Source organism: Oncorhynchus nerka, linkage group LG6 (assembly GCF_034236695.1).
Source record: "Oncorhynchus nerka isolate Pitt River linkage group LG6, Oner_Uvic_2.0, whole genome shotgun sequence".
In the NCBI taxonomy this organism is placed as follows: Eukaryota; Metazoa; Chordata; class Actinopteri; order Salmoniformes; family Salmonidae; genus Oncorhynchus; species Oncorhynchus nerka.
Window position 1 is genome coordinate 51,001,179 of NC_088401.1, and position 27,071 is coordinate 51,028,249.

Sequence of the window (27,071 nt, forward strand, 5' to 3'; positions counted from 1 at the left end):
GCAGTGTGTCGAATGTGAAGGAGTCCGTTTTCATGGTCAACCACTACAGACATTCAAAAAACACACACACACACACACACACATCCATCCATTCCTTCATAGAGCTTTGAGTGCCTATTGAGCTTCATGTCGACAGTTCACCATGAAACTTGACTGCACATTTGTATGTGACTGGGAGGGGAGAGGCCATTTACATACAGGTGGTAGGACTGCCAAAGCTCCGTGGTAATTCTTCACAACCTAGTTAAACACACACACACAGTACACACACTCACCTAGTCTTTGTTGTGCGTGTTGACCTGTGTTTCAAGGTCTCTCTTCCTAATTACTTTGCCTCACGTTTTACTTCCTGCTTCTCACACCCTCCCCCTCTCCCACATACACACTAGTTGGTTGAACTCTGTGAGGTCAGTGTGTGTTTGGAGTTCATGGCTTTAACAATCCCATGTGAAATAAACAGAGACTGTGTCCTCAGTTTCTCTCACACAGACACTTGCGTTATAATTAGAGGTCGACCGATTGTGATTTTTCAACGCCGATACCGATTATTGGAGGACCAAAACAGCCGATACGGATTAATCGCCTGATTTGATTTATTTTTAATTAAATGTTTTTGTGATAATGACAATTAACAATAATACTGAATTAACTTATTTTAACTTAATATAAAACATCAATAAAAACCAATTTAGCCTCAAATAAATAATGAAACATGTTCAATTTGATTTAAATAATGCAAAAACAAAGTGTTGGAGAAGAAAGTAATGTGTGCCATGTAAAATATGTGCCATGTAAGAAAGCTAACGTTTAAGTTCCTTGCTCAGAACATGAGAACATATGAAAGTTGGTGGTTCCTTTTAACATGAGACTTCAATATTCCAAGGTAAGAGGTTTTAGGTTGTAGTTAATATAGTATTTATAGGACTATTTCTCTCTCTACCATTTGTATTTCATATACATTTGACTGTTGGATGTTCTTATAGGCACTATAGTATTGCTAGTGTAACAGTATAGCTTCCGTCCCCATCCTCGCCCCTACTTGGGCTCGAACCAGGAGCACATCGACAACAGCCACACTCGAAGTATCGTTATCCATCGCTCCACAAAAGCTGCGGCCCTTGCAGCGCAAGGGGAATAACTACTCCAAATCTAAAAGCGAGTGACGTTTGAAACAGTATTAGCGCACACCCAGCTAACTAGCTAGCCATTTCACATCGGTTACACCAGCCATTAGGCTGATAACCTTGAAGTCATAAACAGCACTGTGCTTGCGAAGAGCTGCTGGCAAAACGCACGAAAGTTCTGTTTGAATGAATGATTACGGGCCTGCTGCTGCTCAGTCAGACTGCTCTATCAAATCAGACTTAATTATAACATAATAACACACAGAAATACGAGCCTTTGGTCATTAATATGATCGAATCCGGAAACTATCATTTCGAAAACAAAACGTTTATTATTTCAGTGAAATACGGAACCGTTCGGTGTTTTATCTAATGGGTGGCATCCCTAAGTCTAAATATTCCTGTTACATTGCACAACCTTCAATGTTATGTCATAATTACGTAAAATTCTGGCAAATTAGTTCGCAATGAGCCAGGCAGCCCAAACTGTTGCATATACCCTGACTCTGCGTGCAATGAACGCAAGAGAAATGACACAATTTCACCTGGTTAATATTGCCTGCTAAACTGGATTAGTAGTTATAACTAGTGATTTTTTATAAGATAAGTTTAATGCTAGTTAAGCAATTTACCTTGGCTTCTACTGCATTCGCGTAATAGGCAGGCTACTCGTGGAGTGCAATGGTTAGAGCGTTGGACTAGTTAACTGTGCAGTTGCAAGATTGGAACCCCTGAGCTGACAAGGTCGTTCTGCCCCTGAACAAGGCAGTTAACCCACAGTTCCTAGGCAGTCATTGAAAATAAGAATGTGTTCTTAACTGACTTGCCTAGTTAAATAAAAGGTATTTAAAAAAATATATAATAATAATAATAAACGGAAATCGGCGCCCAAAAATACAGATTTCCGATTGCTATGAAAACTTGAAATCGGCCCAATTCCGATTAATCGTTCGACCTCTAGTTATAATACCAGCATATAAATTAAGATTAAAATACAGCGATATTACATACTGCCAGGCTGTACTACTGCTCATTTATAATCAGGATTTAGGCCTAGTTTATTTATGCTTAGTCTTCACTGTATATATTCTAGGGTTTAGTGCCAATGGCAAAAGCCTATTGTATTAGGGACAGCAGCCGTAGTCTAAGCTGACCTGGGACCTGTTCATATTCCTCAGTAGCAACAGTCCTGCATAGTTCCCCAGGTCTGCAGCTAGGTGTCAGTGCTGCATGAAAGAGGGTGTGTGTGTGTATGAGAGTGAGAGAAGACACGTGGGTGTGTGTGGCGTGTAGCCACTGGGAATGCTTAGAGCAACAGATGTCTCAGAGGGATTAGACAGCGTTGGTCCTCGCCGAACAGAGGGAGGGACGGGGAGAGGAGAAAGGGATAGGTGGGATGACAGGAAGGGGGTGGGGGATGGACGTGACCTGCAAGAGTGGTAGTCATGCTGGGTAAACCATCTCTCGTGGCCAAAGGGGGGGCTGTTGTCTGTCTTTGTGTGTGTGTGTGTATATGTCAAGTAATACCATTAGGGGTGCTCTTGTTCTGCACATGACGACACCAGGCTGTGTGTGTGGGGGGGGTTGTCTAAGGGACATCTTTAGAGAATAGCTGGTAATTTTTTTCTCCAGCTTTATCTCTAATGCTGATTCTCTAATGCTATTACCGGATTAGCAGAGTTTATGCCCTTTTAACTCACTGCCTTGCTTGCTATACCTTGTTTTTGTTGGGTGGGGGGTCATCGTTACACACTGGTCAGAGAGCATTTGATAATGACCTTGACCACCACTCACTCTCCTATTGATTTCCAACCATAGATTATCAATGGCTGTGTTAATTAAATGAGTATTGTGCAGCAGTTTTAGGGATCATATGTGATTTAATTTAATTGGCTATCAACAAGTGTTTCAAATTGATTAAGGCAAACAAAATAAAAAAACGATTTAAAAAATGTAACTTACAGAAATGATAGGGCAGTCGATAGTGTAATTTGCACTATTCAATCGTTAGACGGTCTTTCCCATAGCCAATGTAGCGCCATACAATAATGTACACATGCTGTGCAGTGAGAGGGCCTTAGCCCTAGGATACGGTCGTCTCATTTTAGTGTACAGGTCATTAGGTAAACTATATAGCATGCTTTTTAAAACCGGTCCCAGTTTGTCCCTTTATTGCTGCTGTTAACACCCACCCAAAAGCAGTTTCCTCGAAGATGTTTTCACTGGATGGCTTTGGGTTTAACACAAGCGTGTGATTTACGGAGGTGGGGGGAGTGGTTTTGTGCCAGAAGTATTCTCCTTTTGGTTAAAAATAAAAACACCACTGCATGTTTTCTGCCTGTGCAGTTGTGTACCGCGGCCACTTGGGTGGGTATGCGAGCTGTGTTGTGGGCCTGTGTGTGTGTGTGTGTGTGTGTGTGTATGACTTTCTCTGATGTGACAGACAAGTCTAGGAGCCATCTGCCGCTAGGCTTACAGTGGGATTAAGCTAGTGGGGGGGGAGGGGTGAAGACAACCTTTAACCCCATGCAGCACTCCCCCACCCCCTGTCATCCTCCCTTCTTTTAGTTCAAAGTGGATATAATTCAAACCATATGCCTGTGTATGCCAGTGAGTCCCCTCTCCCCTGCCCCGTTAGACTGCCAGACACTGTGTCTGCGCAGGGGTACAAAGACATAAACAAACACACAGTATACTCACACACATCCCTGGTCGACATTGAAGCTTATTGAGCCATAGTTTACTAGACCTGTTGTGTGTGTGTGTACACTCCTGCAGCCTCTACAGGATCTGAACTGGGTCAGTGCCCAACTAGGTTACTGTATCTAATGGTCCACCATGTCCATTTGACTGGTGACACACCCCCACCCCCCTGTGAGAGAGTTGTGTGTTTGTGAGGGTAGGGGGCGTGCTTTGTCTACTGAACTCTCCTCTGTCATATGTCTGTATGGAGGATGCTGAAAATTGTGTGTTTTGTATGGTAAATATGGATGTTTCTCTGTTCTGTATTGATTATATATGTTAGAAAGTTGTGTATGTGATATTGATTGTGTGTGTGTGTGTATATACAGAGGGTGATGAGACTGGTATCATGGACGGCCTGTTGGAGGCGCTGCAGTCTGGTGCTGCCTTCAAGAGGAAGAGAGGCCCACGACAAGCTGGTAAGAACACACTCACTCACTCACATACATACATACAGTGGCAAGAAAAGGTATATGAACCCTTTGGAATTGCCTGGATTTCTGCATAAATTGGTCATCAAATTTGATCTGATCTTCATTTAAGTCACAACAATAGCCAAACAGTGTGCTTAAACTAATAACACACAAATTATTGTATTTTTCTTGTCTACATTGAATACATCATTTAAACTTTCCCAGTGTAGGTTGGGGAAAGTATGTTAACCCCCTAGGCTAATGACTTCTCCAAAAGCTAATTGGAGTCAGTCAGCTAACCTTGAGTCCAATCAATGAAACGAGATTGGAGATGTTGGTTAGAGCTGCCTTGTGAGTTTGCTGTTCACAAGAAGCATTGCCTGATGTGAATCGTGCCTCGAACAAAAGAGACCTCAGAAGACCTAAGATTAAGAATTGTCGACTTGCATAAAGTTGGAAAGGTTTAAAAAGGTATCTCGAAATGCCTTGATGTTCATCAGTCCACGGTAAGACAGATTGTCTATAAATGGAGAAAGTTCAGCACTGTTGCTACTCTCCCTAGGGGTGGCCGTCCTGCAAAGATGACTGCAAGAGCGCAGAATGCTCAATGGGGTCAAGAAGAATCCTAGAGTGTCAGCTAAAGACATCTCTGGAACATGCTAACATCTCTGTTGTCGAGTCTACGATATGGAAAACAATAAACAAGAATGATGTTCATGGGAGGACACCACGGAAGAAGCCACTGCTGTCCAAAAAAAACATTGCTGCACTTCTGAAGTTTGCAAAAGTGCACCTGGATGTTCCACAGTGCTACTGGCAAAATATTCTGTGGACAGATGAAACTACAGTTGAGTTGTTTGGAAGGAACACACCACTGTTTGGAGAGAAAAAAGGCACAGCACACCAACATCAAAACCTCATCCCCACTGTAAAGTATGATTGGAGCATCGTGGTTTGGGGCTGCTTTGTGTCTCAGGGCCTGGACAGCTTGATATAATCAATGGGGAAATGAATTCCCAAGTTTATCGAGACATTTTGCAGGAGATTGTAAGGTTGTCTGTCTGCCAATTGAAGCTCAACAGAAGTTTGATGATGCAACAGAACAACGACCCTAAACACAGAAGTATATCATCAACAGAAGAAAATACACCTTCTGGAGTGGCCCAGTCAGAGCCCTGACCCTCAACCCGATTTGAGATTTTGTGGCAAGACTTCAAGAGAGCAGTTCATCCCCAAAATATTGCTGAACTGAAACAGTTTTGTAAAGAGGAATGGTCCAAAATTCCTCCTGACCGTTGTGCAGGTCTCATCCGCAACTACAGAAAACGTTTGGTTGAGGTTATTGCTGTCAAAGGAGGGTCAACCAGTTATTAAATCCAATGGTTCACATACTTTTTCCACTCTGCACTGTGAATCTTTACACTGTGTGTTCAATGAAGACATGAAAACCTATAATTGTTTGTGTGTTATTAGTTTAAGCAAACTGTGCTTGTCTATTGTTGTGACCAAGATGAAGATCAGATCAAATTTGATGACCAGTTTATGCAGAAATCCAGGTATTTACAAAGGGTTCACATACGTTTTCTTGCCACTGTACATACTTGGACACACTCTCTCTCTCATGCACAAACAGTGACCTTCCCTCTGAGGAAGCCTTCAGTCCCTGGCTGCCTCCGGTTTGTACGGCGCCATCTGTTTTGTTGCTCGAGGGCCGGGGCGTGCTGTCAGCTCAGCCTGGCAGGACGGTGGAGGGGGTGGAGAGGGGTGGGGTGGCAGCGACAGGGATTTGTGGCAGTCTGGGGTGTTCCGTTATAGAATAGAAATACACTATAAAAATGTGGCTTCACAATGACCTTTTTAAAACGGGTTAACCCCTGTTCTGTTGACAACCACTAGCCTGAGGCTAGCGCTAGCTTTCTAGACTGGGTTCATTGTGTGAACACATGCTTCAGTCAGTCTGTCTCTACGTGATCTGTGCGGACTTCCACTCAGACCTGTTCTACTCTTACAGTTCTCCAGCCTCGCTCTCTCAGGCTAGAGGAAAACCACCCGCATAATCTGGTTAAATACTCTCCTGCTTCACTGGCCTATTGAGTTACTCACTTCAGCTGCTGCACACACACAGCAGAGTTACAGCACCAGAGTATAGGCTACTTAGAGCCCAGACCCCCCCCCCCTTCTTTTTTTCTCTCTCCTTTTTCTCTCTCTCTCTCCTTCCCTTCCTCCCTTTGCCTCTCTCATCTTTCCTACTCACCGCCTCTTCCGGGCGGCTGTGTTTGACGTTTCAGTGTTATGTGTGTGGCGATTGTGAAGTTTGGTTCAGTGATCTGTGGAAGCGTCCTTTGGGGTCCTTTAACTCTGACAGGCATTCTCCAGGGACAGCTAAAACTCTTCATCACAGGGAGGTGAGGCCCAGTCAACCTAATCACTGCTAAACAGATTGAGACACAACCAAAGGAAGGAAAGAGAGGTAGAGGAATGAGGGAAAGGGGGGGGGAAGAGAGAAGGGGAGAGAAGTGCCCACTAGGGCCTCAGTCAGACACCGCTACTGGTTTTCACACTCCAAACAGGAAATGTGTGCGCTCTCTTCCCTAGTTCTTGTTTTCTATGTCTGTGTTGGCTAGCTGTGTGTGTGGGGGGGGGGGTTTCAGGTCAATCAGAGCTTTGTTAATGCCTCATTTTTCCACATTGATTTTCACAGCCATCTTCCAATCTGCCATGACGTTCTCCCCAGCTAGGCTGGCCTCTCAGCATCTAACCCACACAATAGCGAGTGCGTGCGTTAAGACTCCGAGGTCTTATTTTAGCGGGCTAGAGAAGGAGGTACGTCCTGGTACTCTGCGCTGGTTTCAGTGAAGATGGCTGACATTCGGACTCCCACGCACACGGACCTACACCCGCATGCACTACATAGAAAACCCTCAAAGACCTTCTTGTTACTTCATTAGTACGGCCATTACTATTACTCTTTCACGCACGTCCCCCTGTTCTTCCTCACGATAGAGCACCCACACACACAGTTCCAGCCTCATGCTGGGTGTCGTCATGAGCTGTGTTCGAATACTCATACTAACCGTACTATTTGTGACGTGAATTGAGTATATACAATGCTTATTGGTCATGGTATGGATATAGTTAGTATACCAAAAGTTCCCGGTTGTCGTACTAAAATGTGAAGTATACACACAGAGGACACTATTTCCGTACTTTAGGGCCCATAATGCAATTCTTCAGGAAATGGGCGTGGCTTCGCATCGTTTCGAGATTTGAAGAAACTGGTAGAAAATATGCAGTCGAAGCACGAGAGCGGATACAAATTCATTGCTTTAATTAATTATGACGAATGTTAAGGTCATGTTGAGCAATGTAATAAAGTAATGACTTTTCAAATAAGTAACCTTACACGTTATATTGGCTACGCTGTCCTTACGAACCACATAGCGTATCATTACAGCAGTATGTACCGGTATGTTGTTAGCTAGCTAACGTAAACTCACTCACTTTTGTACATCGCCTTGGTCCGTACAATTGACCGTATTTTAGCGCCCCAAAAACGTAACACTTCCAGATCAACTGTAATGTCAATACCATTGTAAAGCACACTTTCTCCCCTTGCTAACAAAATGAATGACATGACCTAAACACTGCCCGTTTCTGCATGATTGAGCCCTGTCGGGTCTTTTTAAAAATGGCAGGTGGGAAAGCGAAACTGATGCGTGATAGTGAGAAGGAGAGATGTCGTGTGGGAAAATAGATTTTTTTCACTCGATCTGTCCAACTTGTCACCTTATCGCCTCTAAAATGTAAATAAAACACTATAAAGAGTTTATATAATGTGTGATTACATACCTATTTGAAGGTTTGTGTCGAATTTGAATGGGGTTTTTAGGGCGGCGCTAAAGTGATCTCCAGAAGTAAACCGTTTTTTTGAGAGTCGTGATCGCTTGCAGTGACGACGCAAAATATGACTAGGTATCCCCCCCGTACCCCCGTCACTGTCCATTTCTTGTTTTTAAACGATGAGAGAAGTGCTACACCTGGTGGAGAGAGGCTGTAAGACAGAAATAGTTGCTTTATGCGCGCTGTTCGTTACGACATGACACGTCCCGTTTTAACAGAGGGTCAGTTTTTTTCAACTTTTCTCCAAAACTATAGAGCCATTACCATGTCGATCAACGCTTGAATAGAAGCGTAGTTCACACCCCAGATTTTGAAGTCAACACAGTCGCTACAGTCCCATTAGTTTTCTTTGTAGCCTCGTTTGAATGTCGCGGTTGTGCACATTTGTACGGAATGGGATGAGTTTGCGTTATATACTCATTAAGAATGTAGTATACAGTATGTTAGTATGGGTATTCGAGCACAGCTATGGTCATTGTGTCATGGCTGTCTGATCGAAGAGTGGCAGAGAGGGGGCGGGGCCTTTAACCCCTGACCTGGGACTCGGCTCTCTCTCTCTCTCTGGCTGTCTCTGGGGGAGAGGTGCTACAGCTGTCCTCCCTCTGTCTGCACTGCTCTTTTTAAAGCAGGCCCTCACACATTGCATACCAACACACACACATGCTTGCATACTGATACTAACGTATACACATTCACACACTCCCACACTTAGACACAGAGTAAAAGACCTTATCCAAATAGACTCTCACACAGCCATTCTAAGGAAATTACAACCTACTGACTAGTCCCTCTTTCACTTAAAGGAATGACGGCACCACAATGAGGCATCCCAGACATCACTATAGGCCCATCTGCGAGGTCATAACCCCACCCTAAACCACTAATCACAATAGAGAATGAATGGCAAAGCACCAATCACAATGGAGCGACACATAAAAGGGCCAGTCACAATAGAGACACGCGCTCGCTCCGCAGCAGGCCAGCCCTTTTAACAGAGATGACCCTAATAAAGGACTGTGGGGCTCCCTGTCTACTTTCAGAGCACTCGTCCCAGATGACTGACTCACTGCCACTGAGGACTGGTTTTGGGAACGCTGTGCGTTACCCTGTTTAGCCTGAGGGGGGCGACGTGAGCTTCTAGAACCAGATCCGCTGGCTGCTGCTCCAGCTGGGAACATCCATACATACTGGCCTCATGACTATCATGTCAAAACTACATGATCATAGTCTCATCACTCTACACACTGATCTAACTCTCTCTCTCTCACACACAGACACACACACACACACACACAGCTGTGAGCATCTGTGAATATTGAGAGACCATGGCTATCTAACAATAAAACGGTTCCATCTAAACACACGTTGCTTTGCCTTTCACACTTACTCTCTGTCACTCATGTACACACTCGCTCACGTAATCACACTCCCCAGCACATCTGCAGACACAAACAATGAAACACACACTTACCGGCACTGTTTATACGTTTGACTTCCTCATCGGGCAGTAATTATGAAGACTCCTGTGTAATGTGTAACAGATGATCTTTTCACCACCCTGTCTGTGTCCCCATTTCCCCTGTCCCACACATACACACAGTTCTAAACGAAGGTAATCACAGGCAGCATGTTGTGAGGCATTGTGCTGGGTTCTGGTCTAGACATCTTGTTTCCTGGTGGGAAGGGAACAGGTTCGCCTCTCAACTCTGACTGAAGAACCAGTTACACACAATGGAGGAGAAAAACATAAGCCATATATTCATCAATCATTCACTCAGAAATACGGGTTAAAGGTTTAGGTTGATATCGGCACAAAATGAGCATGTTCCTGATCAATTACAAATGTATCTGCTGTTCTGACAGCATGCTCTGTTGCTAACATAACTCAAATTGATTTACCCCTTCCCCCTCAAACCAGTGTCCTCGCCCTGATTCTCCGACCCCCAAACCAGTGTCCTCACCCTGATTCTTCGACCCCCAAACCAGTGTCCTCGCCCTGATTCTCCTCTCTTATTTAAAGTTTGACACCTCTCTCGCTCGCTGTGCTCCTGAACCGCAGTGGTACTTCAGCCCAACTTTCTTTTTTCTTTTTGTTCTTCAACTTGAGTGTGAGAAGAGGAGCGTTGACAGCCCTTTTAAGTTATTCTTGTGTTGGGTTTTTGGGACTGGCTCTGCACCGCATCGGGTCATTTGCATAATGTCTAATTAGTGTGTTAGATCTCTGTTCTGAACACCCTGGGGTAGATGAGAGCGAGGTGCTAATTTAAAGCCACAGCTGCCTGCGTTCGTCAGCAGGGATGAAGCTCTGTAAACCCCAGCACTGAACAAGTGAAAGGAACTGAGTTGCGTAACCTCTAATGTATCTCTCCATATTCCTCTCTCTCCTCCTCACTCTTTCTCCTCCTCTCGCTCTCTCCTCCTCCTCTTCCTCCCCAGACTCAGTGCTGTCCCTGTCACAGCTAGTGCTGGAGACCTGCTCGGTAACCCGTGTGTGTGTGTCAACAGAACCATGTGAATGTGTGTTGTAATGTGGTTAACAGCCATGGTTCATGCATTTGCGTGTGTGTGTGTGTGTGTGCCTGTTTGCATCTATGACCAGAGTCGAACTAACTGCCACCTTAATTCTAGGTCAACTCCAGAACCCACTACTGCATCTCGCTGCTCGGTCCTCATGTCACACACACACGTACAGTGTACAGCATGTACTGCTGTTAACAGTTATTTTGCAGCAGGTGTTGCTTGAGGATTAATGGATCTTAATTCTGATACATTTGCATACACAAGTACACACACCCACAATCCCCCACTGATCTATATCATTCTAAATGGCCGCTTTAGCACAGCTGTCCGCCAAATGCTGGAGAGGGGAGAGGAGGAGGGAGAAAAGGCTAGAATGTTCCCTGTGGACAATGTGACATGTTTATCAATCTATCACACTCCATCTCTCTCTCGTTCTCGCTCTCTCATATAGTCGTTTCACTGCTCTCACTCTTCCGTGTATTCCTGAGTCTCTGGTTATGTGCCACATCCTCGCTTTTGTTTCTGTGGTCCTCTCCTCACATCCTCTCTCTTTATACCCCTCTCCTGTCTCTTTATACCCCTCTCCTGTCTCTTTATACCCCTCTCCTGTCTCTTTATACCCCTCTCCTGTCTCTTTATACCCCTCTCCTGTCTCTTTATACCCCTCTCCTGTCTCTTTATACCCCTCTCTCTTTATACCCCTGTCTCTTTATACCCCTCTCTTTATACCCCTCTCTCTTTATACCCCTCTCTCTTTATACCCCTCTCTCTTTATACCCCTCTCTCTTTATTCCCCTCTCCTGTCTCTTTATACCCCTCTCCTGTCTCTTTATACCCCTCTCCTGTCTCTTTATTCCCCTCTCCTGTCTCTTTATTCCCCTCTCCTGTCTCTTTATTCCCCTCTCTCTTTATACCCCTCTCTCTTTATACCCCTCTCTTTATTCCCCTGTCTCTTTATTCCCCTCTCCTGTCTCTTTATACCCCTCTCCTGTCTCTTTATACCCCTCTCCTGTCTCTTTATACCCCTCTCCTGTCTCTTTATTCCCCTCTCCTGTCTCTTTATACCCCTCTCCTGTCTCTTTATACCCCTCTCTGTCTCTTTATACCCCTCTCCTGTCTCTTTATTCCCCTCTCCTGTCTCTTTATTCCCTCTCCTGTCTCTTTATTCCCTCTCCTGTCTCTTTATTCCCCTCTCCTGTCTCTTTATTCCCCTCTCCTGTCTCTTTATTCCCCTCTCCTGTCTCTTTATTCCCCTCTCCTGTCTCTTTATTCCCCTCTCCTGTCTCTTTATTCCCCTCTCCTGTCTCTTTATACCCCTCTTTATACCCTCTCTTTATACCCCTCTCTTTTATACCCTCTCTCTTTATACCCCTCTCTTTTATACCCCTCTCCTGTCTCTTTATACCCCTCTCCTGCCTTCAATCCTCCTCTTTTTCTTCCTTCCTGCCTCCCCTCCCCACAGCTTCCAAACCTCCTCTTTTCCTTCCTGCCCCCCTCTCCCCTCCTCACAGCCTTCAATCCTCCTCTTTTCCTTCCTGACCCCCTCTCCCTTCCCCACAGCCTTCAAACCTCCTCTTTTCCTTCCTGACCCCCTCTCCCCTCCTCACAGCCTTCAATCCTCCTCTTTTCCTTCCTGCCCCCCCTCTCCCTTCCACACAGCCTTCAATCCTCCTCTTTTCCTTCCTGCCCCCTCTCCCTTCCACACAGCCTTCAATCCTCCTCTTTTCCTTCCTGCCCCCCTCTCCCCTCCTCACAGCCTTCAATCCTCCTCTTTTCCTTCCTGCTTCTCTCTCTTCCCTCCCACCCCCCTGTCCTCCTCACAACCTCCAATCCTCTGTTCCTTCCTCCACTTCTGTCTCTCTATGCCAGCAAGATCATGGGGTGTAGTAGTTATCTGACACATGTAGTGAAGGGTTCTGTACACACACACACACTAATCCTTGCTCACATTAACGCCACTGCTGTGTGTGCATGCATACGTGCATGTGTCTCGTGTGTGTGCATTTTGTTCTTTCTCCTGATCACCATTGAGAATACATGCTTGTGCATGTGTGTGTACTGTTGACCAATCAGCAGACAGTAGGTATTCCTCCAGACAGCCTGCCCTGGCCTGTGGTGAGTCAGTCACTTCTCTCTCAGCATTTACATCCCAAGTGGCACCCTATTCCCTACATAGTGCACTACTTTTGATTAGATCCCCATAACCCCTTTGTCAAAAGTAGTGCACTATATAGGGGATCGGGTGCCATTTGGGACGTCGCCTGGTTGATGTTTGCAGTGAGAGGTTTGGTTTGGCCGTGTTGTCTTTACCCTGTACTGAACTGCATCCTGAATGGACCTGACCCGTCTCAACTATCCCTGTCTGTCGCATGTCTGTTAACGCCAGATGACCAACCCTGACTAGTCTGACCTCTCTCTCTCTCTCTTTTCAGCCAACCGGAGAGCTGGTCATGCAGTAACCAACATCCTGGCCAAAGAGTTGATGAAGGAGGACACCCCGCCCTCCTTCAGCAAACCACTCAATAAGAAGACCAAGGCCGAACAGAAGGAGGAGCCTAGCATAGAGGGGGCGGGGTCACTAGATGATCTCTTAGAGGAAAGCCTATCACGGTCCAGTTAAAAACGGGTTGAAGTTACCCCTTAGCCACAGATCTTGGATCAGCCTACCATACCCATATCCTAACCTTAACCATGGGGGCAGGGATACAGAAACGGATCTTAGATCAGTGTCTAGCGGAAACTTCCTCCTACTCTCCTTCATAGGACCACGGGATTGGACAGACTGGGTCTGAAGGGGCCAATGGATGAGTGCGGGGCTCTCACCTTAACCACACCCCCAGGGTTTTGCAGGCTGGCTTGCTATTAGTTGCTTCCACGCTGAGGGAGGGCTCTTTCTCTGCCGTATAAACGTACAGTGTCTGGTCAAGCGTCGGCATCTGCACACATCCACTGCACTCTGTCTATCGCTCATTCAGTCTCTCTTTCTCTATCAGTCTCTCTCGCGCACACTATCTATCCGTCTACTCTCCCCTCTAAAGTACGTCTTGAGACAATCCCACAGACACTTTATCAGGAGGGATCCTACACCCCCCCCCCAGAGGGATAGGATGGATTTCCCAATCCGGATGGTTGGACGGTCCTACCTATGTGGAGGCCCTGATGTTTTATAGGACAGGCTTTGCTTTTTCCCAGGTTTGCTTTCAAACCTGTTAAATGTTGCTCTGTAATTATCAAATATGCTGTATGTTTGTCTTGCTGTATGTTTATAAAAGAAACAAGTGCCAACCAATACAACTTACATTTACATTTAAGTCATTTAGCAGACGCTCTTATCCAGAGCGACTTACAACTTCAAGTTGCACATGTCAGCCCTCGTGTTGTCCAATAGGAGTTTGTGTTGGGTCAGGGTGGACCAAGGGATAAGTCTAAGTGTGTTTGTGCGCCCGCCCGTGGCGTGCATGTTCCACAGTCCTCATCTCATTTCCCCGGGTCTTGCTCTTTATGTTCTCTCTGATTCACAGGGAGGAGTCACTATATGTCGGTGATAAAGACTATAGAGCCCTATTGGCATCTCTCAAAGGACGTCTCCACAAGCAGGAAATTGTGTGTGTGTGGATGTTAGTGGTTGTTTGTGCATCTATGTTGTGTGCGTGCCTGCGTGTGTGAGTTTGTGCTTGGGTATGCTCTGCCATCTGTAATTACTGTGTGGTTCTGCCTGCCTGTCTGCCGTCATCATAAATGCTCTATTTCCTAAACAGCGCTGTGGTCTTTCTGCTGAAGTTACAGCACACTGGAGACCTGCCCCAAAAGAAATGCTGAGACGAGTGTGTGTCCCCGAGTGTGTGTCCCCGCACGAGTGAGTGAGTGTGTGTGTGCGTGCTTGCCCCTTTAGACTGCAACACCCGTTGCTGAATGTCTGGCCTTTCTGGTTTTGTATTTAGTAACCATCAGCAAATGTTGCCGCCACAACGTTGGTGTAATCCAAGGAGAATGATAAGCAGTTCTGTCAGTTGACCCATGCTATACCAATCCCTATGCAAACATGACATATCCCTACTGCTGATCTCAAGTCAGTCACAAACGGTTAGAACATCTGCTTGAATAACTGTGGTTTTCCCGTAAGCGCTGATCAGAGATCGGTTTGTTCAGGTCTCTGGACTAGAACCAAGCACAACATGTTGTTATTATCAAGAGATGAGCGGTCGTTTCATGATTACAATCGTTGCTTCCTGCAGTATATTTCAAAGGTATAAAAAGGACCAACGTTACCGCAGCGTCTGTGTGACTTAACAACTGCAGTCAAGGGGCGACGAGGAAACATTTTAGCCCTTAGATTGTAGTTGTTCGCCAGAAACAAGAGTATGACGTGTCGACCGTAGGACAACGTTCCTTGTGCGGATGAGTCATTTCAGGTGATCCTGTCCCTATTATTTAAGTGGTCTTTTTAAAGGACGTTGAGGAAAGGTTGAAAAAACATCACTGGAAAATAATAACATTTTCTGGCCTGATTTTTATAATTTTTTCTAGATTTTATTTAATTTTTTCATTTTATAAGAGCTTGTTTTCTATGTGAATTTTTACACTTGTTTTAATGGACGTTAAAAGTAGAGGTTAAAGTTGGTTTCTGGAGATATCACTGTGGTAATGTGTATTAAATGATCGTGTGTGCTGTCCGCTACCATTAAAATGACTTCGATAACAATGTGTCTGAGGATTCTTTTGTACAACAGAATCTATCCTGTGCGCGCGTGCCCGTTCACTATGATGTCAAATACGGAGCTCTGTTCCTGGGCCTCAGCCAGTGGGAATTTCATCTGAGGTACACATCCCTGCACTCCAGGGTTTAGAGAGCGGGGGAAGGGCAACGCTAGTCTATACTAGATCACAGAACACATACAAAGTCCATTTGGAAGCGCTAACACAGCAGCTACACAAAGTCAGAGACTTTAGACTGATGCTGTATCAACATACACATTCTTTCCTGCTGTGGTAAATGCCGTTGTTGTGGCTGTGTTTCTTCTGTGGGTCCAGGTCCCTGAAGTATGCTGGTGAGTTTTCCACAGACCTCTGCCAGCCAACGTTCCACAGATCCCAATGAACCCTCACTGAACGAGCACTAGACCGTGTGTGAGCGGGAGAGAGATGTACCTGTTTCTTTTCTTAATACTCCTCTCCCTAATGGTGAGATAGTGGTTGAGGCCTGTGGTGGGATAGAGGTCTGACTATTAAGTCAGGTTCAAGTCATGATTCCCAATAATCTACTCACCCCCTCAGTCAGCCACCCGGAACCAGCTAAGAGAGCCATGGTTTCTCTTGACCAACAAAAGATGACCGCAGTCACCATCGCCATTATGGCTCTAGGCTGATATTTAGGAGTGCTGATCTAGGACCAGTTTTGCCTTTTTAAATAATAATTAATTAGAAGGGGGACCTGATCATAGATCAGCTCTCCTACTCTGACACTTGATATATACGGAATTCTGCTCAACCAGCCAGGTTGAGTTTGGGGGCCTGTGTTCAGAGGGTTTAATACAACAGAAATAGTCAACCATTCTTAAAAAAAAAAATTAAAACCACCTTTGTTTAACCAGGTAGGCTAGTTGAGAACAAGTTCTCATTTGCAACTGCGACCTGGCCAAGATAAAGCATAGCAATTTGACACACACAACAACACAGAGTTACACATGGAATAAACAAAACATAGTTAATAATACAGTAGAACAAAAGAAAACAAGAAGTGTATATATACAGTGAGTGCAAATGAGGTAAGATAAGGGAGTTAAGGCAATAAATAGGCCATGGTGGTGAAGTAATTACAATATAGAAATTACACATGGGAATGGTAAATGTGCAAGTAGAGATACTGGGGTGCAAAGAAGAAAGATAAATAAATACAGTATGGGGATGAGGTAGGTAGATGGATGGGCTGGTAACAGATGGGCTATGTACAGGTCCAGTGATCTGTGAGCTGCTCTGACAGCTGGCACTTAAAGCTAGTAAGGGAGATATGAGTCTCCAGCTTCAGAGATTTTTGCAGTTTGTTCCAGTCATTGGCAGCAGAGAACTGGAAGGAAAGACGACCAAAGGAGGAATTGGCTTTGGGGGTGACCAGTGAGATCTACCTGCTGGAGCGCGTGCTACGAGTGACCAATGAGCTGAGATAAGGCGGGGTTTTACCTTGCAGAGACTTGTAGATAACCTGTAGCTAGTGGGTTTGGCGATGAGTATGAAGCGAGGGCCAACCAACAAGAGCATACAGGTCGCAATGGTGGGTAGTGTATGGGGCTTTGGTGACAAAACGGATGGCACTGTGGCACTTTGTTGAGTAGAGTGTTGGAGGCTATTTTATAGATGACATCACAGAAGTCGAGGATCTGTAGCATGGTCAGTTTTACGAGGGTATGTTTGGCAGCATGAGTGAAGGATGCTTTGTTGCGATCTAGGAAGCCGATTCTAGATTTAATTTTGGATTAAATCTGGAGACACCTAGGTAGTCCACGTATTCTAAGTCGGAGCCGTCCAGAGTAGTGATGCTGGACGGGCGAGCAGGTGCGGGCAGTGATCGGTTGAATAGCATGCATTTAGTTTTACTTGCATTTAAGAGCAGTTTGAGGCCACAGAAGGAGAGTTGTATAGCATTGAAGCTCGTCTGGAGGTTAGTTAACACAGTGTCCAAAGAGGGGCCAGAAGTATACAGAATGATGTTGTCTGCGTCGAGGTGTATCAGATAATCACCAGCAGCAAGAGCAACATCATTGATGTTTACAGAGAATAGAGTTGGCCCGAGGATTGAACCCTGTGGCACTCCCATAGAGACTGCCAGAGGTCTGGACAACAAGCCCTCCGATTAGACACACTGAACTCTGTCTGAGAGGTATTTGGTAAACCAGGCGAGGCAATCATTTGAGAAACCAAGGCTGTCGAGTCTGCCAATAAGAATGTGGTGATTGACAGAGTCAAAAGCCTTGGCCAGATCGATGAATACGGCTGCACAGTAATGTCTCTTATTGATGGTGGTTATTATGATGTTTAGAACCTTGAGCTTGGCTGAGGTGCACCCATGACCAGCTCTGAAACCAGATTGCATAGCGGAGAAGGTACGGTGGGATTCGAAATAGTCTATAATCTGTTTGTTAACTTGGCTTTCGAAGACCTTAGAAAGACAGGGTAGGATAGATATAGGTCTGTAGCAGTTTGGGTCTAGAGTGTCTCCCCCTTTGAAGAGGGGGATGACCGCGGCAGCTTTCCAAACTTTGGGAATCTCAGACGATACGAGAGGTTGAACAGGCTAGTAATAGGGGTTGCAACAATTTCGGCAGATCATTTTAGAAAGAGAGGGTCCAGATTGTCTAACCCGGCTGATTTGTAGGGGTGCAGATTTTGCAGCTCTTTCAGAACATCAGCTATCTGGATTTGGGCGAAGGAGAAATTGTGGGGGCTTTGGCAGAGTGCTGTAGAGGGTGCCGGGCAGTTGACCGGGGTAGGGGTAGCCAGGTGGAAAGCATGGCCAACCGTGTAGAGATGCTTATTGAAATTCTCAATTATAGTGGATTTATCGTTGGTGACAGTGTTTCCTAGCCTCAGAGCAGTGGCAGGCAGCTGGGAGGAGTTGCTCTTATTCTCCATGGACTTTAGTGTCCCATAACTTTTTTGAGTTAGTACTACAGGATGCACAGTTCTGTTTGAAAAAGCTAGCCTTAGGAAAGCTAACTGCCTGTGTATATTTGTTCCTAACTTCCCTGAAAAGTTGCATATCACGGGGGCTATTCGATGCTAATGCAGCACGCCACAGGATGTTTTTGTGCTGCTCAAGGGCAGACAGGTCTGGAGTGAAGCAAGGACTAGATCTATTCCTAGTTCTAATTTTTTTGAATGGGGCATGCTTATTTAAGAAGGAAGGAAGGCACTTTTAAAGAATAGCCAGGCATCATCTACTGACGAGATGAGGTCAATGTCATTCCAGGATATCCCGGCCAGGTCGATTAGAAAGGCCTGCTCGCAGAAGTGTTTTAGGGAGCGTTTGACAGTGATGAGGGGTGGTCGTTTGGTCGCAGACCCATTACGGATGCTGGCAATGAGGCAGTGATCGCTGAGATCTTGATTGAAAACAGCAGAGGTGTATTTGGAGGGCGATTTAGTTAGGATGACATCTATGAGGGTGCCCGTGTTTACGGATTTGGAGTTGTACCTGGTAGGTTCATTGATAATTTGTGTGAAATTGAGGGCATCAAGCTTGGATTTTAGGATGGCTGGGGTGTTAAGCATGTCCCAGTTTAGGTCACCTAGTAGCATGAGCTCAGAAGATAGATGGGGGGCAATCAATTCACATATGGTATCGAGGGCACAGCTGGGGTTAGAGGGAGGTCTATAGCAAGTGTCAACAGTGAGAGACTTGTTTCTGGAAAGGTGAATTTTTAGAAGTAGAAGCTCGAATTGTTTGGGTACAGACTTGGATAGTAATACAGAACTCTGCAGGCTATCTTTGCAGTAGATTGCAACACCGCCCCCTTTGGCAGTTCTATCTTGGCGGAAAATGTTATAGTTAGCAATGGAGATTTCACAGGTTTTGGTGGTTTTCCTAAGCCAGGATTCAGACACGGCTAAGACGTCCGGGTTGGCAGAGTGTGCTAAAGCAGTGAATAAAACTAACTTAGGGAGTAGGCTTCTAATGTTAACATGCATGAAACCAAGGCTTTTACGGTTACAGAAGTCAACAAATGAGAGGACCTGGTGAGTTGGAGTGGAGCTAGGCACTGCAGGACCAGGATTAACATCACCAGAGGAACAAAGGAGAAGTAGGGTAAGGGTACGGCTATATGAACTGGCCGTCTAGCACGTTCGGAACAGAGAGTAAAGGGAGCCGGTTTCTGGGCACGATAGCATAGATTCAAGGTATAGTGTACAGACAAAGGTAAAGTAGGATGTGAGTACATTGGAGGTCTACCTAGGCATTGAGTAGTGATGAGATTTAGTCTCTAGAGACGTTTAAACCAGGTGATGTCATCGCATATGTGGGAGGTGGAACAGCATGGTTGGTTAAGGCATATTGAGCAGGGCTAGAGGCTCTACAGTGAAATAAGACAGTAATCACTAACCAGGTCAACGGCTCAGGTCAATCAATGGCTGTTGAGGGGAAAACATTATCTCATTCAACTTCCACTGTCCTCCAAGAGTGGCTGACGCTGAGACTTTCCCATTCCCCAGAAGACTTGGAAGACCGAGTGGGGGAGGATGTTCTCTCTGACACATTTTGTCTTCAGTAAGGCCAGGAAGATAATATAGTGTTCTCTCCACCTTTCCCCTCATTAAGACGGGTGTTGATTTAACCAAGACCTCCCTCTCTCCCTTTCATCCTTTATAGCTCTGTTGTGACCAAAGACATGTGCCGGCCATATTAAACTAGATTAGTGCTTTTGGACAAACCGTAAACGAGTCTCTCTGTGTGTTTGCGCTTCCTGTATATCTCTGCGCTCAGCCGTGGCATGTCATTCTTCCCCTCTCTCCTTTTGAAGACAGGAATAACAGTCCAGTAATTCTCTCGGCATCTGATCTGAATCAGACACAACCCACATGAGGCCTAACTGTCGTCTCTCTGGTCTGTCTTTATACATTTGGTTAAGTGTTTTTTGTTGGTGTGTTTTGCTCTGGGAATGACGTGGACAATGTGGTGACGCTAAATGTATGTGCGCGCTGGGAGTAGTCTGTAGTTGTTCAGTGAGGTTGGGGTATTGGCGTGTGGGTCAAGAGGGAATGTCCAGACTACAGATTAGATTACCTTTCATCTAGATCTGTCTTGTCTCTGTATGGAGCCGTAGTTATTCTGATAGACTGCGGAGGTAAATCCCCCCCCCCCATCTTCCTCCTCAAAGACCGACCCCATCCTCCCTCCACTCCCACCTTGACCTCTGACCTCATACAGCAGCACCCTGCATTCCTTTACCATCTGTCTCCCTCTCTCTCTCTCTCTCTCCAACCCTCACACTCACCTCATCCTCCCACTTCTGCTGAGGTCTTCGTTTCCTCTGAGTATACCAACATGAATCAGTGTGGTTGATGTGAGGAGTGTGTGTGTGTGTGTGTGTGTCAGCTATGATATTTGTCTATAGAAAGAACTGTGTGTGTCCGAGAGAAGACGGTGGAGAGTAAAGAGAAAGAGTGGAAAAAGAGCAAGAGCTGCCTATGATGAAGTGATTAGCCATCTGACAAAGGAGAGATTAAAGAGATGGAGAGTGTGTCTGAATGTGTGTTCTCAAGGGAATCTCTGAATGTGTGATGTGTGTTATTTTATTGGGTGTGTGTGAATGTATACAATGTGTCTAAAGGTGAACAAGTCCCGTTGGCTTTGTGACTGTTTGCATGTTGCGTCATTACCATTTGAATGTAATCGTGTATGGGCATTTGAATGTAATCGTGTATGGGCATTTGAATGTAATCGTGTATGGGCATTTGAATGTAATCGTTTATGGGCATTTGAATGTAATCTTGTATGGGCATTTGAATGTAATCTTGTATGGGCATTTGAATGTAATCTTGTATGGGCATTTGAATGTAATCTTGTATGGGCATTTGAATGTAATCTTGTATGGGCATTTGAATGTAATCTTGTATGGGCATTTGAATGTAATCTTGTATGGGCATTTGAATGTAATCTTGTATGGGCATTTGAATGTAATCTTGTATGGGCATTTGAACGTAATCTTGTATGGGCATTTGAACGTTGTACCCAGAGGAACCACCAATAGACAGCGAAGCCTCTCATTGTTTGTCATTGACGAAGTCGTGTTTATATGTTTTAAGTGTGTGTGTGTGTTCTGGTTCCTAAGAATGTATCTTATTGTTCCTGTTCCTGGTGCCTACCTCCATACCACATCCTCATCCCACAAACTGTATCTGTGCCATTCTGAGTCTCAATCTTTCAGCTATGAACTCAATTCCTCCAGACGGTCTCATTACTAGAAGCTAGGAGTCTCCTGCAGTATCTTTATGTGGCTTTCATGGCCTTTAGTACTAGATCTCCTTCCCTTCCTCACTAAGATGTTTTGAGGAGGGTCTGGTGTCTGTGGGTCTCTTTGTGTGTGGTGTTGAGTGTGGGCGGGTATTGCAGCACAGAAACAGAAGGGAAGTTGGGGACAAAGCAGAGGGGGGCGTATGATCGGTCCACCATGGCCAGACGATGCATTGCCATCCGCATTGATACTGTACTGAGCCCAGGACCAATCAGAACGCAGAGGCTTGGTTCTCAGGGCCTGTGATTGGCTGGCTGGGGGTTCTGTCCGTCCGTCTCCAGGTAGCAGACTGGACGAACTGGAGAATATCCACCCCCCAGGAAGGAGAATGGATGGAGGCGATGTGATCTCACTACAGGAGGAGAACGGGATAAACACACCTTTCTCCCTCCTCTCTACCTCTATTTATATCCTGTAACCTATATCCATCATCTCTTCCTGTCATTATCCCCTTCTTTACCTTTTTCTCCTTTCACATCTCTCTCTCCGTCCCTCTTTCTTTTCTGTAGCTGCCAATGAGCAGCAAGATTGCATGCAGGGCTCAGTTTGAAATCAGCATAACTCTTTCTCTTGGAGGTCCCACTCAGAACAACCTTGGCACTCTATGGTCTCTCACATACTCTCGCTCTCAGTTCAGTTCAATTCAAGGGCTTTATTGGCATGGGAAACATGTTTGCATAGCCAAAGCAAGTGAAATGGATAATAAACAAAAAGTGAAATAAACATTACAAATCTAAATCCAAATAAACCCACAAAAGTTCTCTCTCGCTGAAATTCTGAGAGAAGCTTTGAGTTTGTTTAGAATGTCTTGTTTGTACTTTTTCCTCTCCCTGGGAGAAAGGGGATATGTTTTGGGCATTATCTTATTCCAAATACCCACTACAGCAGGATGCCGTTCCAGAGAAAGTGAGACAAAGGGGGTAGTGCTGACTGATGAAAAATAATATCTTGGCTGACCTGCCTGGAATGGAAGGCAGTGTACGAAAGTGTTTGTGCACAGAGACCCGTTCTGTGTTTCTCTCCCTTCCTGCCTCAGTGCATCATGTATTCTCTGATGAAATTATCCAGCTCCTTGTACAAAAGGTTCTACAAGACCTACAATTTATGCACAATTAGCACTGGCCACCAAATGTCAACCGATTCGCTCTGCCACCACCAAACGGAGTGACATCTCCAATGCAGTCTAGGTTCCCTCTGTTTCCTCCTCATATCCCACCTTACATAAGCTGCAGAGACGTCAAGAAAGTAGGCTTGCGTGGCAATTTATTTCCTATGTACTGCACTAATAGGGTGCCGTTGATGACTCCGGCTAGATCAACTACAATCTCTCTCTCGTCTCACATGTGGAGCATGTTTCATGTCATAGAAATACAAAGAAAGAGCAATCCGCGGGTTGTTGTTGTGTGTCTATATATTGAGGACATGTTCGTCATGCATTAACATGATGTGACGTGTCCATTTCTAAAGACGCTGCGTGGAGGCGATTGATAGCGCTGCACTGGGGAGAAAAGCTGCCCAATTATACGCTAGTGCTTTCAGCCCGTGATTTTCTCCACGGGGAGCGTGCGGGAACAAAGTCAACTTGGCCTACATATTCACGTAATTCACATTCGCTTTGAATTTGAGCGAATACCATCCATGCACTCTGAAAATGTACTTTTAATGTTTGTGCAGTATGTTAGATCTGAGGGCGTAGAATGTAGACCAGCATGATATCCTTTTATACAGTGATGGGAAAAGTACCCAATTGTCATACGTGAGTAAAAGAAGGCTCAATAGAAAATCACTCAAGTGAAAGTGATCCAGTAAAATACTACTTGAGTAAAAGTGTTTGGTTTTAATAAGTGTCAAAAGTGAAAGTTTTAATAATTTCAAATTGCTTGAATTTTAAGCAACCCAAACATTTTTTTTTGATCTACAGATGGCCAGAAGCACTACATTTACAAATTAAGCATTTGTGTTTAGTGAATCTGCCAGATCAGAGGCAGTAAGTACGACCAGGGATGTTCTCTTGATAAGTGTGCGAATTGGACCATTTTCCTGTCCTGCTAAGCATTCATAATGTACTTTTGGGTGTCAGGGAAAATGTATGGCGTAAAAAGTATATTTTCTTTCGGAATGTAGTGAATTAAAAGTGAAAGATGTCAACAATATAAATAGTGAAGTAAAGTACAGATACCCCAAAACAACTACTTAAGTAGTACTTAAGGGGAAATACTTTTAAGTACTTTGCACCCCTGCTTTCATAAAACATGTGATCCATAGCCGTGGAAGTAGGGGTCCTGAGGCTGCTCCAGCACCCCCTGAAAAATCAGAATAAAATATATATATATTGATGAAAAAAGATATAGGGTGACAATGCATGAACCTAAAAGCTAGGAAGTTATTTTCATGAGTAGATCTGTTTGAGGATCAAATCCACATCCCACTGCTTTTGTCTGACTCCTCTGCTGCTTTAGATTGGAATAGCCCATCCTCAACACTCCACCATCCCAACAAAATCTGTTTCACTTCTCAAATATAGAAACACATTTAGATTTGAATACCCCAACCGCAACACTCCACCATCCCTCCAACAAAATCTGTTTCACTTCTCAAATATAGAAACACATTTAGATTTGAGCATTCATCCTAATCCTAATGCCACAGCTCATCCCACAGGATCAGTTCTGTGCACAGAGATGTCAGTGTTTATTTCTGCTATTAGCAGGGGAAAGATCTCTCTCTTTCTCTACAGCAGGCTGAGCTGAGGAAGGATGCCATTAGAATAGCAATAAGACCCAAAGGTCACACAGTCACATTCAGCGCTGTAACTCACACACAATGCAGTAAATCCCACACACTCATTATACCAAGGGTCAAGGATATGGGGGATTAATAGTAGTGATGGTAGTAGAAGTAGTAGCATAAGCGTTAGATGTTATAAGTGATAGAGCTATCCGTAGTACTATTGATGATGTTATAGTAGTAGAACTACTGATGATGTTAGTGGTGTTATATTGGTAGTGCTACTGATGATATTAGTGGTGTTATAGTGGTAGTGCTACTGATGATGTTGCGGTGTTGTAGTGGTATTGTTGATGTTAGTGGTAGTGCTTCTGATGATGATAGTGGTGTTATAGTGGTAGTGCTACTGATGATATAGTGGTAGTGGTACTGATGATGTTGCGGTGTTATAGTGGTAGTGGTACTGATGATGTTAGTGGTAGTGCTTCTGATGATGATAGTGGTGTTATAGTGGTAGTGGTACTGATGATTTTAGTGGTAGTGCTTCTGATGATGATAGTGGTGTTGTAGTGGTACTGATGATGTTAGTGGTAGTGCTTCTGATGATGTTAGCTGTGTTATAGTGGTAGTGCTTCTGATGATGTTAGTGGTGTTATAGTGGTAATGCTGCTGATGTTAGTGGTGTTAATGGTAGTGCTATTGATGATGTTATAGTGGTAGTGCTATTGATGATGTTAGTGGTGTTATAGTGGTAGTGCTACTGATTATGATAGTGGTGTTATAATGGTAGTGCTTCTGATGATGTTATAGTGGTAGTGCTTCTGATGATGTTAGTGGTGTTATAGTGGTAGTGTTACTGATGATGTTAGCTGTGTTATAGTGGTAGTGCTTCTGATGATGTTAGCGGTGTTAGTATTAGTGCTACTGATGATATAGTGGTGTTATAGTGGTAGTGCTTCTGATGATGTTATAGTGGTAGTGCTACTGATTATGATAGTGGTGTTATAATGGTAGTGCTTCTGATGATGTTATAGTGGTAGTGCTTCTGATGATGTTAGTGGTGTTATAGTGGTAGTGTTACTGATGATGTTAGCTGTGTTATAGTGGTAGTGCTTCTGATGATGTTAGCGGTGTTAGTATTAGTGCTACTGATGATATAGTGGTGTTATAGTGGTAGTGCTTCTGATGATGTTAGAGGTGTTATAGTGGTAGTGCTTCTGATGATGTTAGTGGTGTTATAATGGTAGTGCTTCTGATGATGTTAGTGGTGTTATAGTGGTATTGTTACTGATGATGTTAGTGGTGTTATAGTGGTAGTGCTACTGATGATGATGGTGGTAGTGCTACTGATGGTATAGTGGAAGTGCTTCTGATGATGTTAGTGGTGTTATAGTGGTATTGTTACTGATGATGTTAGAGGTGTTAGTGGTAGTGCTACTGATGATGATAGTGGTGTTATAGTGGTAGTGTTACTGATGATGTAAGTGGTGTTATAGTGGTAGTGGTACTGATGATGTTAGTGGTAGTGCTTCTGATGATGTTAGCTGTGTTATAGTGGTAGTGCTTCTGATGATGTTAGAGGTGTTATAGTATTAGTGCTACTGATGATATAGTGATGTTATAGGGGTAATGCTGCTGATGATGTTAGTGGTGTTATAGTGGTAATGCTGCTGATGTTAGTGGTATTAATGGTAGTGCTATTGATGATGTTATAGTGGTAGTGCTATTGATGATGTTAGTGGTGTTATAGTGGTAGTGCTACTGATGATGTTGCGGTGTTATAGTGGTAGTGCTTCTGATGATGATAGTGGTGTTATAGTGGTAGTGCTTCTGATGATGTTAGTGGTGTTATAATGGTAGTGCTTCTGATGATGTTAGCGGTGTTATAGTGGTAGTGGTCCTGATGATGTTAGTGGTGTTATAGTGGTAGTGCTTCTGATGATGTTAGTGGTGTTATAGTGGTAGTGCTTCTGATGATGTTAGCAGTGTTATAGTGGTAGTGGTACTGATGATGTTAGTGGTAGTGCTTCTGATGATGATAGTGGTGTTATAGTGGTAGTGGTACTGATGATTTTAGTGGTAGTGCTTCTGATGATGATAGTGGTGTTGTAGTGGTACTGATGATGTTAGTGGTAGTGCTTCTGATGATGTTAGCTGTGTTATAGTGGTAGTGCTTCTGATGATGTTAGTGGTGTTATAGTGGTAATGCTGCTGATGTTAGTGGTGTTAATGGTAGTGCTATTGATGATGTTATAGTGGTAGTGCTATTGATGATGTTAGTGGTGTTATAGTGGTAGTGCTACTGATGATGATAGTGGTGTTATAATGGTAGTGCTTCTGATGATGTTATAGTGGTAGTGCTTCTGATGATGTTAGTGGTGTTATAGTGGTAGTGTTACTGATGATGTTAGCTGTGTTATAGTGGTAGTGCTTCTGATGATGTTAGCGGTGTTAGTATTAGTGCTACTGATGATATAGTGGTGTTATAGTGGTAGTGCTTCTGATGATGTTAGAGGTGTTATAGTGGTAGTGCTTCTGATGATGTTAGTTGTGTTATAATGGTAGTGCTTCTGATGATGTTAGTGGTGTTATAGTGGTATTGTTACTGATGATGTTAGTGGTGTTATAGTGGTAGTGCT

General features: G+C 44.4%; 1 protein-coding gene across 1 annotated transcript in view; it reads left to right on the forward strand.

Annotated features, from left to right (window-relative positions):
- Nucleotides 1-15,401, forward strand: part of LOC115130567 (protein diaphanous homolog 1-like) — a 123,210-nt gene extending 107,809 nt beyond the window's left edge. The window contains 2 exon segments of the mRNA XM_065019625.1: nucleotides 4,196-4,285; nucleotides 13,132-15,401. Coding sequence (XP_064875697.1) covers nucleotides 4,196-4,285; nucleotides 13,132-13,319 — 278 coding nt within the window. The 3' untranslated portion in view covers nucleotides 13,320-15,401.
- Nucleotides 15,402-27,071: the final 11,670 nt, after the last annotated feature.